Source organism: Harpia harpyja, chromosome 13, assembly GCF_026419915.1.
Source record: "Harpia harpyja isolate bHarHar1 chromosome 13, bHarHar1 primary haplotype, whole genome shotgun sequence".
Lineage (NCBI taxonomy): Eukaryota > Metazoa > Chordata > Aves > Accipitriformes > Accipitridae > Harpia > Harpia harpyja.
The window spans coordinates 18,605,745-18,624,376 of record NC_068952.1 but is presented as its reverse complement, the minus strand read 5'-3'; the positions used below and the strand labels follow the sequence as shown (position 1 = coordinate 18,624,376).

The window sequence follows — 18,632 nt, the reverse complement described above, 5'->3', positions numbered from 1 at the left end:
CAAATCCCATGTGACTGGGGACTTGTGAGCCTCTCTCCCTGGTTTTCACTCCTGCAGTGAGTCTGGCCTTCTGACTTTGATCTCCCCGCAAGGACACTGGGAAGATTTCCTCCTCTTCAATTGCACCGTCCCTCCCCGCATATGGCAAACCATTCTTTAGGGCTCAAAACCCCATATATTTATATTTCTCTGTACTGCTGCTTACAATTGTTCCTGCTGTGGCAATGGACTGCTGCAGAAATGTCCTTTCTGGTTGTTCCCTAGATGGACCCCGTGTCCTCCCCAACCCCTCACATCCCCACCACACCACACAGTCAGTGGCCAAAGCTGAGTATTACTACACACATGTTCAGAAACAAAGTCAAAACACTTCCAGCAAGTGCACTTAGCATGGCTCTGTTTGCCAAGAGCAGCTGCCTCCTCCTATGGTTGTGGTTAAGGGAACGCATTTTGTGTTTAAAGGGGAAAAAAATGAACAGCTTCCTCTGAATGTCTCAGCAAACATTTGCACACCTGGGCAATGGGATGCAACCCCAGAGAAGACAGGGACTAGCTCAGCTGGAGTGCCCTAGCTGAAAGACCAGCTGGACCTCCCTGGCTGGTGGTGTTTAGAGGTGCGCACACAGGGTATGGATCATTGCCTTCAGCTAGCACCAATGTGACATGCAGGCTACTCCTATTTCATCCCATCCAAACTATTCCTCCTTTTTTATTTTTAACTTCTTCCTGCCCCTTCCTCTCCATTCAAATCCAGAGCGGTATCTAGGGCCCATAAATACCCAGCAAAATGTGGCTGTTGACTTCCCTCAAAGGAGACATTGTGCTGAGACTCTCCTGATGGCTCACTCTCGGCTTTGATATGGGGGAGCTGGGAGAGAAGAAAGGGAGGACAGGACCATAACATGCAAAGCTGTGGCCCCTGTGGGACCACCCTCAGGGTCTCCCTCTAGGCTTGCTCCGGCCGCACAGCAGCTCAGAGGCTGTGGCACGTAAAGAGGCAGCCAACATTCACTTTGTCTTCCAGCCTGCCTGACCAATGTGTGGCACAGTCTTCCTTGGGAGGGGAACTGAGATGTCCAACCAAAAGCTCTGTTGCTACTTCACCATAATGATTATTGCCTCAGTTTCCAGTTGAAGCACAAACGTATTTTGTTTTTACAGTTCTTTGTGATTTTCCGCAGGGAGCGGCATACTTCGGCAAAGCAGAGCCATGCATGACATCATATTTTCTTATTAGCCTTCATCGCACTGCGATTGCCTCACCACTTATTGCCAAGTAGTTGGTTCACCACCTGATTATTTATCAGTCTGCCTTTATGCCTTCCTGGGCAATGAGATAAATTTCACTTTTTCCCTCCGTGACAATGCTTCCAGTGGAAATGATGCTTTGTTGGCACATCTCCAAACATGCAGCATTCCTTGAAGAGGCAAGTCCACTTCCTGCAGTGAGCTCATTTAGAGCAGGTGATCAGTAACCACACACATAAATTGGTCTGAGGTTAATCTATTATTATATCAGTGGCCCTTGCAATTTTTAACAGACTCTCAGAGCCTAGAGAACTGTTAAAGCTCCCTCCCTGTAAATGTAAATATATAAGAATCTCAGCTTCCTTCAAAAAAAACCCCCACCCTGTAGCTCCCTTCTATGGAGTAATTATTGTGACCTTGCAATTGCGATGCAAAGAGAAGCTGAAAATGCAGCCCAGCTGTATCCAAAAGTTTTAAAAACCCAAATAGAGGATAAGTAATCAGATTCCAAACTGCATAGTTTTAATCTATTTTTTAAGCCAGTGCTGTGAGGTTTGAGGCCTTATTCAGGATTTTGAAATCTATGGAGTTGGTAATCCTGTAGTGGTTAACTGTGTGCACTGACATCGATTACAGCATTATTACCTGGGGGCCATAGGCTGCTCTGGGAGCATTTCCTCTTAGGGCATGCTTTTCCAAAAGGCCCTGTTTGGTTTGACCAAAATGGGCTGCTGGCTTTTTATTGCACATAGGGCACTGTACCGTGAGATATTTCTAGTCTCCCTAGTCCTGCTGCCATCTGAGCCCACCCCAGTGACTGCCCAGCATCACACCCTGAAATCCCTGAAAGCACCAGGCCCACCTTCTCCCCTTGTAATGTAATAAATGGCAATACACAGGGGCATGCGGGGAAAGACTGGTTTTATGGCAGGGTACTTGGTGCCTGAGAAGAGCCAGGGAGAAGGTGAGGGAAGGCTTTGCATTATCACCCCACCAGTGTAACGGGGACACCCCAGCAGTGCCAGGCACCACCTTCAGGGGGAATGGACCAGAGCTGGTGCTTTGCATGCCCATGTGGCAGGGACCCTGCTCACACCCCACAGGGTTAACGTGGTATTGAGTTTACCCAGCTGTAATTCCCATCATCTGCTCATAGTCAGTCTCCTCTTCCAGCCGGCAGGCACTCAGGGTAGCTGGCTCATCCATCAGTCTCCGGTCCATTGGGGTGGCCAGTTACTGCTGCCTTCATACCTCTGAAGCAGACCATGGCAGAGATGGGGAGGGCATGGTGGGGAGGAGAAATATTTTTTATACTGCAATTGCTGCTGAGCCGACAGCAGCCAGCCAGAGCCAGGTTTTCCCAAGGTTCCTTCACCTTCCCATCAGTGCTGGGGGTGAGGTGCCAGTTTGGCCCCCAGCTGCTGGCCGGCTCTCAAGGGATGGGGAAGTGGAAAGGGCTGCCCAGGCCCAGCTGGAGCTTCTCTGACCCAGACATCAAGCACAATTCTGTTTTGGTGATGCACTTTGTCCTCCTGCTTTGCGAGCCAAGAGTTTATAAACCCGCAGGGAGAAGTGCCTCCTCTTCCTCCCAGCTCCATCAGCCCCGCTTTTGGCTGCAGGTGCTGCTTTGCCACGCACCTCTGAGATGCAGATGGGTCTCCACTGCTCACTCTTCCCTCTTGTCTTACTAAATTAAAAAAAGAAAAAAAGGAAAGAGAAATCAAGCATCTCTTTGCTGTTAGCTTTTCCTCTCTGGGAACTGATTACACAGTAGGAACAGCAGTTTGTCACACTGGCCAGTGCCACCCTCCTGCCCTCCCCTTTTTTGGCCCAGACTCGGCAAAGTGGCTGCACCAGGCAAGTCCCTGGGGAGCAGGAGGCTCACCCATGGGGAACTGCCTTCCTGGGGCTGGCTCCACATGCTCTGTACACCGCCTTCAAGGGACATCATGGGTTCCAGGCCAGATCAGCTCAGGCACATCCCCATCTGCCTGGCGCTGGTCTCAGTGTCTTTCTGCCCTTCGCAGACCCAGGGCGAGTCCACACTGGCAGATGTGGTGGGACTCCTGGACACAGACAACATTGAGAAGAGGGATGGGACCTGTTCCTCTGTTCCCACCATGGGCACTGCCACATGTCCCAAACAGCCTGGCCCAGCCAAGCTCATGACATGAAAGGATGACTTGAGCTACACCCTGTGTATTTCCATCACTGCTCTTCCTGGCCCAAGCCCAGGAAGCCCAGATTATTTACCCAATACAGAGGGAGGTGACGGATTGATTCAGCGATCAAGAGACTTTTCTTTTTTCAGAGGGAAGAAATACTACCCCATTCTTTTGCAGTACGTAAATGGTCTGTCTGTGCCAGCACCAAAAGAAAAATGTCTTGTTCTCTCAGGTTACGGAGGAGCATCAAGGCCAGGCCACCAACCAGCTCTGCATAGGAAGCACAGCCATCAGCCAGAGGCATCTCCAAAGTGTGATGGGGGCTTCCAACATGTACAAGTCTTAAAAGATTAATTTCTGTGTGGCTATTGTAAGGAAAGGTTTAAAGCTTTGCCAGGCAGCTGCAAGATGCCATAGGAAGGTGGGAGGAGGAGTTACCCAGTCTGTGGTACCCAGCCTCTTGCAATTGCAAGCAACCACACAGCAGGTGGCCCCAGCCAAGAAGACCGAAGTCTATAGCATGTGGCCAGAGCATTTCCCAGCATCCTGCAAGAAGCCCAAGAACCTTGGTCAGCCTCACCTGCACAGAGCAGCAGCATCACTCATAGAGCAAAGGCCTGGTTGTGCAAGAAGCCCGTGGCAGCATCCCCAGCTCAATATCAGGAGGTGCCTTTGGTGGGCTACCATGAAGTCCTGGGTCCCCTTGATTAGCCTGGATGGCAGGAGCTGGATGGAGCAGCTCTTGCTCCCTCCTGGCCTGTGTTCCCAGGTTTGCTCTCAATCGTGAGAGAGGCTGGAGAGGTACAGAGGGACTCTCAGGTCTCATCCTGTGCACCTTGGACAGGGCTGCAGATCAGGCTCCTATAGCTCAACCCAGTGCTGGGCAAAGCCCTTCAACTGCCCCAGCTCCCTGCTCTGCTGAAGGACAGCTATAACACACTTTGGCACATGGACAAAGCTCCTTGAAGGAGCAATTAGAAGTGTGAAGCCTGTCTAACACCTTGTTCATGGTCATGCCCTCACACAGCACTGCCTGTGGGCAGATTGGATTCCCATGATGAGCAAATTATAGGACATGTTATTCTTTTAACTGGTGCTTCCAATGGGTGATTTGGGTGATTAATCACTCTGCAGTATCTACCTCAAACACCCCGGGTAGTGCAGATGCTTCTGCCACCCCTTCCCTTTCCATTTCAGCCACAGCTGTAAAGCCCATCAGCCCTGGGTGGAAACTCAGCCTAAAGATGTCAGCCTGGAATCTCCTGGGCTTGGCTCCCTGCACCCCACATGCAGCCAGCACTGTGGCTCCTCAGGAAAAATTGCTTTCAGATGTCAGGAGAAACGTGATTTCCTTTCCAGCTGTTCAAGAGCCTTGCTGCTGCATGCAGTCTGCAAGCAGCCATGGGGAGCACGGGGTGGCATCCACCTCTGAAGGAAAGTGATGCTCCTGGGGTGGGCAAGTGATGCAAGTCCTGCCAAGCACCCGCTGCCAGTGCTCTGCAGGGATCTTGTGCCAAGGTGCGTGCCTGAGGTGCTCTGCAGCTCAGGGAGGAGCGGTGCCTTGGCATTGCCCAGGCAGGGGAGTGGCTTGGTGACAAGCAGGAGATGGCAAGAAAACGTGAGAGGGAGCTGAGGCTCTGGGCAAAACCCATGCACAGTGTTAGACAGAGGTTGGCTGACATATTGCTGCGCCTGAGCTGCTGGCCGAGTTGCCCCGTGGCCAAGCCTGGATGGTCAGAGCTTGGCTGGCTATCCCTGGCACTGAGGGAATCTGAGAGTTGGGAAATTTGGTAGCAAATACCTCATTTATGGACAAACAACTTTGGGAGTTAGGGAATTGCACCCTGCACCTTGGAGGGAAGATGTTCCTTGCCGTGAGACCATCAAGACAGACTCCAGAGAATGCAGGGCAAATTCTTCATGCAGCCAACAGTTTCTCTAAGGACCTAAATGATTTGCTTAGTCTGCTCTGCATTTCAGCTCCAAAGGGAGGATCTTTCCTCTGTGCAGTACCACTGCAGTTCAAAAATAGCAGGAAAATTCAGTATTTTGGTGTGCATAAGAAGTGAAATCATATTTACCTCGAATATTGCACTGTCTCCCAGAGGCAATCACAAGGCTACAGTTTGTAGAACACCACAGTAATGAAAGCCCCAGAAATACCACTGGAGATAGAAAGGTTAGGTGATTTAATATGAACCATACATGCTGCTCAGAGTTTTCTGAGTAATCCAGCTTCTGCATGTCCTCACTGCATTACAGAAATGATGCATCATCTCTCCTTTGCTTGGCTTCATTACGGGAAATGAATCTCCCCCGAGACCCTAATTGCTTCAGATGCTCTCTGCTCTATTTATATTTGATTTTACACAGTGGTTTCAAGCAATACTGATCCTGAATGACTGTTGATCTAGGGCTGTACCCTGGCTAGCATCTGCTTTGAAGGAGTTGTGTGCAGGTCTGTTTGAATAACATTACACAGGGCAGAGAGGACTTGGCTTCTTCAATTAAAGGTTTTACAATGATCCAGTCAATACGGTGTTTTTCTTCACAAATGGAGACATGTGACCACGATGGTTTTCATATCTGTGGATGCAATTTCAGGCTAATGTGTATCTTTCCACTATCTTTGTGTCGGGTCCTTGCCTTAGCCACTCCCTGCCTCAGTTTCCCCCTTGCAAACTGGCTGTAGCTCCCCTCACTTGGGCCAGGGTACAGCCAAAACCTTGATAAGCCACCGGTGCCCTATCTAAAAAGGGATCTTTCCTTCCCTGCCTGGTGGAAATGTCTGCAGCAGGCACCACTGCTGCCAGCCCTGGCATCCAGAGGTCAGCAGAGATGGGAGGCATCACTCGCTGCTTCTGGGCAGAGCCAGGGGGGAACACTTGTACCCTTCTCTGAGCGCACGGAGACCCCCTTCATGGCCGGGGTGAAGCAATGCCTTCTCTCTCTGCTGTCACAGAGACATGGCTGGGTCTGGGGAAGGCGGGGCACAAGAAGCACGTAAAGCAGACAGATGGCTACGCAGCCAGCCCAGTTATTACCAGAATAAATTGGGTAAACCACAGGCTAAGCAGTTGCTCTCCCTGCGGTAGAAGAGGATCTGACACCACGATTGAAAATTAGCAGCATCTCAGGGGCGATCATGGCTGGGAAGCTTGCTGTGCTGGGAAGCTCCGCTCAACCGTGTGTTGCACTTGGACCATGTTATTACTGCACTTTAAACCGCAAGAACAAAATGTTTGGGACATGCTAATGACACCAGGAGAAACAGAAGCATTTTGATTTGGTAGTAATTGTTGTAATTATTTTCTACCAGAGCAGACACGAATATAATATACTGGGTCTGATTATTTATCAGCATTCAACGCAAGAAAGAAAACAATGCCAGTAAATAGCAGAGGGTTTATTTTGGGGAACTGTTTAAAGCCAGGAAAGGACAAAACATTTCTCTTCAAAACAGGGCCTGTGGAGGCTCTGCGCTGAAGACCTGACAAAGGCTTTCAGAATTCAAAAGAGCTGTATATGATCGAGGTTTTGCCCTGATGTATTTGGCTTGGTCGCACTGCCAAGGCCAGGTTTGCCAAGCAGCCTTCCATTGGGTAAGACCATCACCAATGTCTTGCCAAATGTTACCCGTCAGCAATGAAACCGTTCAGGATGGAACACTCTGGCTACCCTTTTTGGAAAAATTTGGCAAAGATGCTTCAACCATTTCCAGGAGTGGCACATAATTTTGTCTACATTAAAACTTTATTGCTGCTGAGTCTAAAGGCTGAAACAAGGTGGCCAAGGAAGGAAATGAGAAAATTTGTGAGGGAAAAGAAATTGCACCAAGACCCCAGTGCCAAAGCCTCTGGGCTGGCTCACTGCAAGGTCTTCGAGGAACCTGAAACCAGGAGAGGGTGGTGAAGGAACAGGGGAGGCCTGGAAAAAGACACAGTCTGACGGAGAAGAGGCATTCATGGAGGCCAGGAGGAAAGAGCAGTAGGCCCAGGTGGACAATCAGGAGAGCTGTGGGTACACAAGGATAGGTCTCACACCAGCAATACAGGGCACCAAAGTCTCACTGTCCCTCAGTGGGGAGCAAACTCCTGTGAGACTCACTGGTGTAGCATGCCAGTGTGCTCCAAGGACATTCTACACCAAGGATCGATGCTGGCTAGCCCACCTCAGGGTGTCTGCAGGACGTGCCAGGGTGAGGAAAGCAGAGCTCCCAGGGGACCCTTCGGTAGAAAGCAACTTTCCTCCTATCGCAGATGGTGACCACTTTCCTTGTCAAAGGGGCTTTGTTGTCTCCATTCGTCTCCCCACTTGGCACCCCGCCCTCATGGCACTTTCAGTTCCTCCACTCATCTGACCTCAGAGCTCCTATGCTGTGAACATGTCAGACAGGAACATGCAATCTGTACTGGCCAACGCACTAAACAGACTGAGCTATTATTACAGCAGGCACTGATGTGAGCAGCCACAAAAAGGAAAACAGATTTTTGGGCTCCTCATGTGTCCAGAGCTATCTGCACATCCTGTCCCGGGTTAACTGAAAACATGTGGTCAAGTCCTGCCAGGCTGGCATGCAGCTATAGCCAGAGCTAGCTTTCAAAGCATCTACATCTTCTATTTCCTCATCCCTTTCTTGAATAAGCCCACTAAAATCTAGCTCAGGAAATGGTGAGATACCAACATGCTTAAATCTCCCCGTCACTGATGTTACTTCTTCTGCAGAGCCTTGCCTTTTCAGCTGCATCCTCTTTGGCTTGCTCACTCCCATGTGAGGCTTACAAATTGCTGGGGGACACTCGCCCTTGCTTTCTTAATGTGTTCCTACACCCCAAAAGTATATTACGTGTATAATATACATCTTGTAAGCCTGAGACTGTGCTCAAACCAAACTCACTTTGTTCCTATGACACATGGACACCAGCCTGCCAGCTGCTACAGACCTGACCCACTTCAGAAACCTGAGCCTGAGCTATGCCCTTGCGACCAGCCTCTGCACATAGTGACCATGGGCAGTTCAGGCTCAGCCTGGCTGTGGCAAGGGACGTGATGGATGCCAGTCAGCCCTGATGACCTGGGGTCCTCCTAGCAGGGCCCCAGCACCCACACACTGAGGGCAGACAGGCTCTGTAGGATGCCCATTTGCAGCCATGCAGATAGATCAGTGAACGGCCCAGGTTTCAAGCTACTCCCTGACACTGGCAGCTCAGTAGATGCATCGGGTCATCCCCGACCTCACCATCAAAGACATGAGGGCCAAGTCACCACTGAGGCCTCATATCAGGGAGGATGTCTTGGAGGAGTAAAGGCAACAGGCAGGCATGCATGCAAAGAAGTGCTGGCATGGCAGGGTGGTTGCTAGTGCATGTGCCTGTTTGGAGCCACCAGCCCACCTTGAACCCTGTCAGGAGTGGACTCTGCCGCAGAGGAGGGTGAGATGGGGCTGGCGCACAGCAACCTACCCCCGAAAATCCTCCCACCTCACCACCTTCCTCAGCCAGGGGTGGCATTTGTGTATGTAGTGTTTCCTGGGGACTATTTTTCTTTTTTTTTCTTTCTTTGCAAGTCTGGAGAGCTGTAAATACGGAGCAGCCACAGTATCCTGTGGCACAGGGTTCCCCAGTGCAACCCTGCACTCTGTGCAGATCTGCCTCCAGTTGTTTGCTTTGAACCTGCCACCTGCTACTTTTATTTGATGTCCCTGAAGTTCTTGTCTGAGAAGGAACAGTGTACAATCACTCCCTATTTTATAATGAGGTCACTTTGTTTTGAGTCACTGTTGTCCAGGTGCCTGCTTCTTTTTAATTCAACGGTGAAAGCGCCCAAGTGCCTCAGGACACAGATCAGGCCTTTGTAATTTTTTCTTCACTTTTCCCAAACATTACTGGCGAGATACACTGCAAAAGTCTGCCAGTTGTTACCACAGATGGCTGAGACTGCAGAAACAGCAAAGAAGTACTCACCACACTTGCCTTGGCATTTGTAACCTATTTGTACATCCTCCGTGCATCACTATCTGCAGACACCTGCACATGCCCCTCCCCAGCACAAGCTCTTTTGCCCATGCCCCAGATGCACATCCACCAGCACCCATCCTGCCAGGCCCACGCTTGCTTGCATGTGTGCCCACTGCCTTTACTCCTCCAAGACTTCCTTCCACTTAAAATATAAATAAGATGCCATAAATATAAAGGCCACTGTAAATGCACTCTGTGTCTATACACCCACACTGTATCAGCACATACCCCATCCAACCCTAACCTGATACACACCCTTGAATGCATTCTTCCACCCCACACCTTGCCACAACATGCTATGCAGCTTCAGAAAGAGCAAGGGAAAGCCCTAAGTTGCTTGAAGGAGATGGTCTGTACGGCTGAAAACTCTGCTGCTTAGTTGCTTCTGTGCCAAGCTGTGTTTCAGTGGCCTCCATCTAGCTTGGGGTGAGAACCCTGGCCCTAGCAGTGCTGCTGATTTTGCCTGTTTTCCTAGTCAATCTGGTAGGTTGGCAGGTAGGTCAACACTCAGCATGCAGTTGGAAATGGGGCGGTAGGCGTGTTTTCCAAGCATCATCATGCTTTGTAGCACACAGACGGTGAGTGTGCTGCAGGTGGGCTTCACATTGAGCCCTGTCAAACAGACCCAGGTGAGCACAGGGCACCCTTCTTGTGGGTGGCTGTAGTAGAGTACAGAGATTTCTGCATAAAGGAAACATACAGAGACATAAATATATATAACGTGTATGCATGCATGTACATACATATGTTTAAGAAAATGTTTGGACAACACAAGAAGAGCCGATCTTGTGCGCTGGCTGCAAAGGGTCTCACCAAGTCTCAGGGTACACATACAACTCCCTTTGCCACTGCTGTGAGCTTGGTTCCCCTCTGTTATTTTTATAAGGCCATACCATTAACCTAATTAATTGACTTTAACTGGAGAACAGTATTAGCCTAAATGGTCCCACTTAAATCACAGAGAAGCTGTGGCCAAGCTCTTCAAATAGCTGCCTGTCCCCATTCACCCTCCTGCAGATGGTTAACACAGCTGAGTTCAGCATGCCAGGGCTGCACCTTGGCACAACAGTCCTCCTCTCTTCGCAGGGTTTGTTTTTGCTCTGAAGGGAAACACCTGCACGTCTCCAAGCGAGATTGGTTCAGAGCAGAGAAAGATCTCAGCTTAGAAGTTACAGGCTCCCCCAGTGAGCCATGACCCAAACCTTGTGGGAGGACTAACTCTGGAGCGGGGAGATCCAGCAAAGCAGAGGTCCTGAGGGACCTATGCTAAGCTGACCATGCTTGCAGAGTGCTTCACTTGCACCCCAGCCAGCACCCCTGCCCGCTCCAGCAGTGGATGGAGTGTTTGCACAGGGTGTTTTGGAAGACACAGAGGTAAACAGCCCCACACTGATGTATGCCAGAGGCAGCAATAGGGCACAGCAGCTACAACAAGGAACTGCCTTCAGAAGACCACAGCTCAGCTCCCATTTCTCTGGTTTCTGCTGATGGCTTCCGCAGCGGTCTTTGGCAAACCCTTCCCCCATGCCAGGGTCTGGTATCCAAATGAGGCCAATGTCTTTAGCTTCCTTTGTCAGCTACACTAGTAACTACAGCTGAAAAGTACCCCATAAGATCTTCGTGAATACCACTAACCTGCTTTCTTTTAGCTTCAGAGCTGTCTATCAAGGCTTTATCATCATGTTTTACCACAAAACCTTCTGTTTTGTCATTAACTCAGAGGCCCAACTTGCAGGGAGTGATGAGGGGTGGGCAGGATTGAACTTAACCCAAACACATGCTGGGGCCCAGACTACAGCCCTGGGGGCAGCCGAGCAGCTCTACACCCCAGCTCACCCTGGCCAGTTAGCTGTCTGCACACTGCAAAGCCTTATGACACCTTTCTGCTGTCCGCCTGCTGTACTCTGGTTTTGGCACAATCTGTGTCCGTACCTACAGCCTGGCTGGTATGAGGTCAACACATCCCTCTCTATGCATTTATATACTTATAAACAAGCTTGCGCTAGCAGAAGCCTATAGATGATCAGGGTTTGTGGAGCCATAGCGCCCACCATTTTTGAACAGCATCTAGGGCCCCAAAGGTGGGTACACTGGGCAATCAGGCTGTTTTGGAAGAAACATCACAGAGAAAGGTGATTCTGTACAGGACGTATGAGAGCAAAGGACTTGGGGGAGCCAGCAAGTCCACCTTACAACCCTTGGAAAATGGGCCAAGGCCAATTAACAATGAGCTGCAACTGATGGAGAGGGGAGGATTTCAAGATAAGAGATGTCAGAAAGCCTAGAGGAGATCAAAGCTTGGAGAGAAGAGCAGAAAAGGCCTCCTGGGAATGAGTCTAAGTAGGACTGCTAAGGGAATTTAAGCTAGTATCTCTCAGGGGGCCTTGGAAAAGGGGACATAGGTAATAGCCTTGTGAGATGCTGGTTAAGATACAGAGCTAGGAGTGTGGGAGAGAGACAGCAAGGGGTGGGGAATGCACATTAGAAGTACCCGAGATGGAGTTTTTAGAGCAAGATCCAGAGGAAGGGGTGAGCTAGAGTTATGCTACAGAGGAGCACAAGTGCTCTGGCTGTAAGCAAAAGGGCTGATGAGAATCTTGGGATAGAGATGTAAGACTTACTGAGGCTAAAATTGTAAGCCAAAGACCAGCTGTATGGTCACCCACAGCCAGCTCGCATTCAACCCCCAAGCAATAGGCAGGTTACTCAAAAGCCAAAGCACCTTCTTGGTGAGGGAAGCACCAGCGAGGGTCAATATACCGGATCAGGGCTAGCCTCAAAGGGAGCAGCTGCACACGGAGCTCCTCTTATATGCAAAGAGCCTGGCATTCATTTTAGAAAAGCTCTTGCTAGTTTGTTTTCAAAGCCATTCTCTTGCAGACATGGCCTGGGATTTAGGAGCACTTGGGAGTAGCAGTGCTGTGTCATAGTTCGCTCTAATCCATTCCCTCCTATACCCCTGCCCACAAACACCCAGAAGATGGCAAATGCACGAGACCCACCAGAGGTGTGAATATAGCAGCTGTTCCACTTTATTTTGTTGTTTTTATTTTTCCTTCTGATTGAAAAAGACAGAGAGAAGTTACAAAAGTACTAAAAGGCAACAATATCGGCAGGACATCCCTGTTCCCCGCTCCCACCCAGGGGAAGGCAGGCTGTCGCACCCACAGGCTGGAAGAAACATGTCTCTGGGGCTAAGCACCTCAGCAGCTCTCACTGAGCAAAGCCTGAGGGTGCAGGGCCACGCCAGGGCTGCTGCCCCAGCCATCTGCACAGGGAATGTGCCTCTTCAGCCAGGTACCAGGCTATGGCTGTCCCTTCTCCTGAGCACAGGGATTTGGCCCAAAGGGGCAATGCTTCCTGTCCTGCACTGGTCAGCTTGATCTGGCAACAGTTAAAAAGTGGAAGTATGCCATCAAAACAAGATAAGCAGAGTCTCTACAGGAACAGGAAGAATCAGCAGAGGAATCGGCCTCTGTTGGAAGAAGGGACTTCTTGCAGGGAATCATGATGCTCTGCCAGAGGTACCTCACCAGCAAACACAAGGGACCCCTTGGAGGTGTGCTGGTGCAGGGGGTGGCCCAGATGTGACAGTCTGGAGCTGAAAAGCAGGCAGAGCTGGGGCTGCATCAGGACAGATGTCCCCTCACTGCCTTGCCCAGCTTCTCTGCCTGCCTGAGAGGCAGTTGGGAAGGGAGGAGGGTAGGGGCAGGGGATTCAGGTCCCCAGGCCTATGCAGCCTTTGAGCTTTCCCCAAGGATCTCAATGAAGGGGGGCCCAGAAAGCACCAGTGAATGCTGGTTCACTGTGTGGCCTCCTACTGGCAGCTGGACTGACCACCGGTCTCATTGAAAGAATGGCATCAAAGAACTCCACACTGGAGGTTTAAAAGCAAAAATTATTTTATATTACTCACAGTTGCTCCTCTTGATCCAGACAAGAAGTGAACTACTCGTTCCCCCTTGCACTCAGCCAGATACAGGCTCAAGGTAGGGAACACCCAGACAAAGCGGTTACTCTCTCCACCAGGTGCAGCGAGGGGAAATGCCTTGTTCCTCTGCCTCACCAAGAGAGGTAACAGCTTGTTCTATTAGCCATTGCCTTGTGGCACAAAACACGTACATGCCTCAAGGCCAGATCCCAGTGAAACTCCAGTGGTAGCATGGTCCTAACTGCCTTAGGACTGTCTATGGAGAAACGTCCCACAGCTTCACCCAAACTCCCCTCCTGTTTCTTCCACCAACAGGTGGCCACAAAACAGAGACCTCTTTCTCCCACTCCATGCTACATCTGGGAATACTTGTTCCACTGATACAAGAAGAGTCTACTTGAATTTAATAGCCAGCATAACAGGGGAGTGGAAAGCTTGCTGGAGACATTAGATTTGGCTGAGTTTGGTGATACCAGTTACCTTCAGCATCATGTTAGGGCAGCAGGGTATTTGGACAACGCTATGGGTAAGTGCTGCATATCCCAGAACACAGAACAATGCTATGGGGAAGTGCCGCATATCCCAGAACACAGCCTCAGCAGAGAGGAGACCCAAGAGCACATGGTCACCCCCAAGTTCTTCTCTCTGATGATGCTGAGGACTGCGTGTAGGCACTGTGTTTTCTTGGATAGCTGAATACACACCTTCCATTCTAGAATTACATTCTAACCCTCGATCTACAAGTGGGAGGCTCATGCCTCCCATTTTAATCCCATTTTAGACAATACCACTGAGTTGCCAGCAGACCAGCTGGAACACACAGATAGATGTGCCAGTTACCCCCTCCCACCTCCCTCTCCTAGGGTCTTCCACTTAAGACAGCTTGAAGTGAATGCAATTATAACAATCTCAGAGAAGGATCTTCCTGCTTTTCAGGCAATCCTGTATAGCCTCTGTCTCCAACCGTGAGCTCACTTCTGACTAGGAGAAGGGTCAGGTCTATAGCAAAGCACTGTAGACTCAGGTACTCTTGGGAAACTGACTGGACTTGGTTTCACACCCTGATCACTCACCCCTGCTGCCATGTAGGCCATACTAGCCCCTGAACCCCTCAGGGATATCTTCAAGTACCACCATCCCCATGTTTAACACTACCTTGGTGGTTGCCCTTGCAGTTTGTGGACCTGACTGGTTTGTTTTGCCCTGAAAGACAAAAATCTCTCCCTTTGCCACTATTCAGATATGGCAATGGTATGAAAGCAGTCACTGCTGCAAAGCCATATGCTGCCAGAGAGGCTCTATTGCAAACATATGTAATTGTCTCCTTCTCCCTCCCATCCCCTTGGGTATCACCACCTCCCCTCCTCCCTGTCAGGCAGGTGGTTGGTTGATAGTTCCTGAGGTTTTTGGAGAAACTCCTTCAGTAGGCACATGACGGTTCTTCCACTGGAGCTATCGGGCTCAGCGGCTTCAAGGTGCTGAGGGAACGGAAGGCAAAGGTGGATGGATCATACACAAAGTGGGGTGGTGGGCGGCCTCCATTAATGCTCTGCATGGGAATAAAAAGAGGGACAAAGTCAGTGCTCATATAAGCTGCAAACAGTGACATCTTGCCTCAAGTGCTTTGTCACATCCCTCTCTGGTACAATTACACCTACTTGAATGGGTGGTCATGCTTGTACTTGCAGCAAATGGCACTAACATAAGCAGTGAAGCACTTTGCTTCACATGGAGGTATCGCATGGAAAAGCTAAATTCAGATTCACTTGGTCTTGGAGGAGGATCTACTATACTTTTAGAGCAGGGAGATAAACCAAGTCATCTCTGAAGGCTCATTCTTCAGTCCTATTTTTCAACAACTCTCCAGTAAGGATTTACAAATCACCCTTTCTTCATCGATAAAGTCCCAGACACACTGAAACTCTCCTGAATTTTGGCTCCAGCCTCCACAGTTCAATGAGGAATGGCTAAGAGATGCTCAGAAGAAAAGATCCCACCTGAAGGCCTTACAGCCTGGTTTGTACCATGGCCACCAAAGACCATTCTCTCCCCTTTTGCTCCCAGTGTTCAGAGCATGGTCAGAGCAGATCCAGAGTAAGGAGGCAAGAAATACGTCTGCACTTCCTGCACTGCGTGACAGGATAGAAATGCTGTTCCCCACTAGGCTGTGCTGGGACCTGTGGATCCCTGAGGAATTATGGTCCCAAAGAAGTGATTCCACTCTGTTAAATAGGAAGTGTTTTCGTTTTACTTCTCAGGAACTTTGCTTTGTTTCTTTCCTTATGCAAGCAGAAGCACCAATGGGGCAGCTGCTTCACACTCTTCGGCCAGGAGAGGAGGTCTCACAGGTCTATAGGCCAGCAGAGTATTTAATCATGACCCTGCAGAATTCATTCCCCAGGGATAGGTGTGAGCTACTGAATGCCACATGCTGGGAAGTTCAGCAGCTCAGAAACTCGTGCAAATGTCCCCTACCCTCATCTCACTCCCATCACTGCTGGGAAGGGCTTTACCACTGTTTTCATGAAGGTTAGAAAAAACCCAGTGAGAGGAGATCTGGCCTGGGCGCTGGTGTTACATGCCTCCCTGCTGCCTCTTCTAGGCCTTTTCTAGCAAGACCCATGGTTTCCCTTGCTCAGTCTGCACTAAGGGACTGTTCCTCAAAGAATTAGGCTTTTTAGTAACAGTTACCAACTCTGCTGTCTCCTCTAAGACAGTGGTTCATTTTGGCACTTCAAAGTCAGGTCTATCAGACAGCTGCAAGCACATACCAGCATGGCAAGGTGATGTTCTGATGCCACCTGCCTCTATCCTGGCTGGATTTTAACTTGTCATCACAGGACAAGCACATGCAACTTTTCCCAGAAAGCTGCTCAAATGGTCAGGCCTACCCAAACAGTCATGCCAAATTAGAGAGTGCTACAGAAGTGTCCAAGCCAGGCCCCAGGTGCTGCAGTCACTGCAGCAGGATCTGGAAGCTTCTGCCTCCAAGATCTTTGTCACAGTTCAGCCCCATGCTGCAGCCTTCATGTCAGAAAGGGCCTGTTTAAAAGCCAGTGTGGGCAGCATGTTCCTGCCTAGTTGGTACCTCCTCTGCAAATTAAGATGGGCACTTGAGAATGGAAAATGCCAACATGCTGCTTGGCATAGCTGTGCCTGGAGTTTCAGCCAGCAAATCATGCCCTGCTACATCTCCCTGACACCTTGGCCGGCAGCATAAGAAACAAGAGAGGCAGATTTAAGGGCCTTTACTCAATAGCCACCTGCTGTGGGGTTATATATGGTGTGTGCTCTGGCAAGCCTCAGAGCTGGAGAGTAACATAGCAACCCCTATTGAAAGCTAAGGGGCAGAATAAATCAGCACATTTGTCCTTCTCCAGAGCAGAGAAGGTCCCCTGCCAGTGCCAAGAAGGAATGGGAACAAAGAACCTGGCAGTCCCCTCCATTTTGAAATGCCAGACAGGATTAGGGAAGGCAGCTGAATCAGTTCATTTCTGGCAGATGGAGAAGAGGCTGGGGAAAGACAGGTCCAGAGGACAGACGAAAGTCATCCACAGAACTCACCAGGCTTTAGGTAGGAAGTGGCCCTGGGGTTTTTCTCTGGGCCTTCTTCTGGGGCCAATGTGTTGGGTAGAAAGCCCTCCCAGGGCACCACGAGGGAGATGGGCACAGAACAAGGGTTGAGGTGAAGGACAAGGATGTGAGAAGACACAGGAGGATGCAGAGATTCATGGGTGGTCGGGCAGCTGCAAGTAAGGCTCAAACTGCACCCAATCCTACCTCTTCATCATGACACCTCTCAAGCGGGCACAAGACAATGGCTGGCTTTCAACAGCGCAGTCACCACAACAGCAGGCAACGGCAAGGTGAGAAGGGGCCTGTGTCCAACTGTAGGCCGTAACAGGAGAGGCAGTAATGCGACTGCCCTCATTCATGGGAACACCCTGACCAATCTGCAGGCATTTATAACTCTGAGCAGCACGGGTCTGTCTTGCACCTAACTCCATGACTGACAGGACAGCACCTCTGCTAGGGACCTTGCTGGAGAAAAGAAAGCACTGGCACCAAATCACTCCACTCTCTTCTTGCAGAAGAGCATGTTTTCTCTGGAGCTTGTATCCTGCTCTAGGAATGACCAGGCCTGATCTGGCTTAGTCCACGACACCATCTGGGATCACAGCATGTGGTGGTCTGGCTCTGATGAGTAGCACAAGACAAAGCTCTGTAGATGTATTCCCAGACCGAAGATGGGTAGGGCTGGCTGCCAGAGAGGGGAACACACTCCTCCCACCCCACTGCTTGGGACAGCTGCCTCTCTGTAAGTCTGGGCAAGTGTCCCAGCCAGTCTGCCCTTTCCTTTGGGCACCCAGCACTAGCCTATGATGCCTGGTACATTGCTTTGACTAAGGAAGCCTGTTAAGAGTTGCTGCTGCTGCAGCAGGCCCCCAGGGAGCTTGCCACAAACCTGCTTGACAGGCCCTGCTGAGCAACCCCAGGCCAGCTCCTGCAGAGGCTCCTCAGAGCACAAACACTCCACGCTTGACATTAAAGGCCAGCGCGTTCACTCTAATGGCATTCAGGCAGCTGGGTAACTTGCACAAAATAGAGCCCTGCGCTAATGGCAATCATTAACCAGAGCCCTCAATTTGTTAAGCAATATATTTACACAGCTGGAGAATGGCCTGAGATACAAGCACCCAGCTGCAGGCAGGAGGGCACACATGCTCGGATGCACACTCTGTCACACACCCATGCTCACTTGCACACACTCACCTGCTCTCACATGCCTCAGGTTCTCCCCAGTACACGTGCACTTCCCTGGACACTTGTCCACATCCCTCCGTGCACACACAGACCTCCTCCTGACTTAGAAATTACAAGGAGAGCTGTCCCTGCTCATACAAATCTTGTCCACTCACATCGTAACTCAAGCCAAGCAGGGCCTGAACTCCACCAGCATCCAGGGGACAGTCCAAGGGAGCACAGCTCATCACTTGCTCATGCAACTATCCAAAGCAGAAGTTTCAGTACCTGCTGACACCCATGCTGCCTCATTGCATGCCTCATTTGAGTTAGATGAGCTCCTAAGGGAGCTAGCTTGTTTTACATACATTTCAAGCAACTATGCACAGACCACCTCAGTCACACACACTTGTCAGCATGCACCCAGACACTCACTTCTTCCCTCATATACGCACACCTACATATACACTCTTGTAAACCTGTACTGTAGTCACCAATTGCATTATCACCATTAAATACAGGTGGTAA

General features: G+C 50.2%; 1 protein-coding gene and 1 long non-coding RNA gene across 5 annotated transcripts in view; both read right to left on the bottom strand.

Moving 5' to 3' along the window:
• Positions 1-1,124: 1,124 nt before the first annotated feature.
• Positions 1,125-13,909, bottom strand: LOC128150015 (uncharacterized). The gene is made up of 2 exons (XR_008237912.1): positions 5,495-13,909; positions 1,125-2,935 (listed from the first exon to the last, which is right to left on the bottom strand). It is a non-coding gene; the product is annotated as an uncharacterized LOC128150015 (long non-coding RNA).
• A 732-nt stretch (positions 13,910-14,641) lies between these two features.
• LOC128150014 (uncharacterized) overlaps positions 14,642-18,632 on the bottom strand; it is a 58,456-nt gene continuing 54,465 nt past the window's right edge. For all 4 annotated transcript variants that reach the window (XM_052805760.1, XM_052805762.1, XM_052805759.1 and 1 more), the window contains one exon: positions 14,642-14,910. In XM_052805760.1, the coding sequence (XP_052661720.1) occupies positions 14,782-14,910 (129 nt within the window). In that variant the 3' untranslated portion in view covers positions 14,642-14,781. The remainder of the gene's footprint in view (positions 14,911-18,632) is intronic.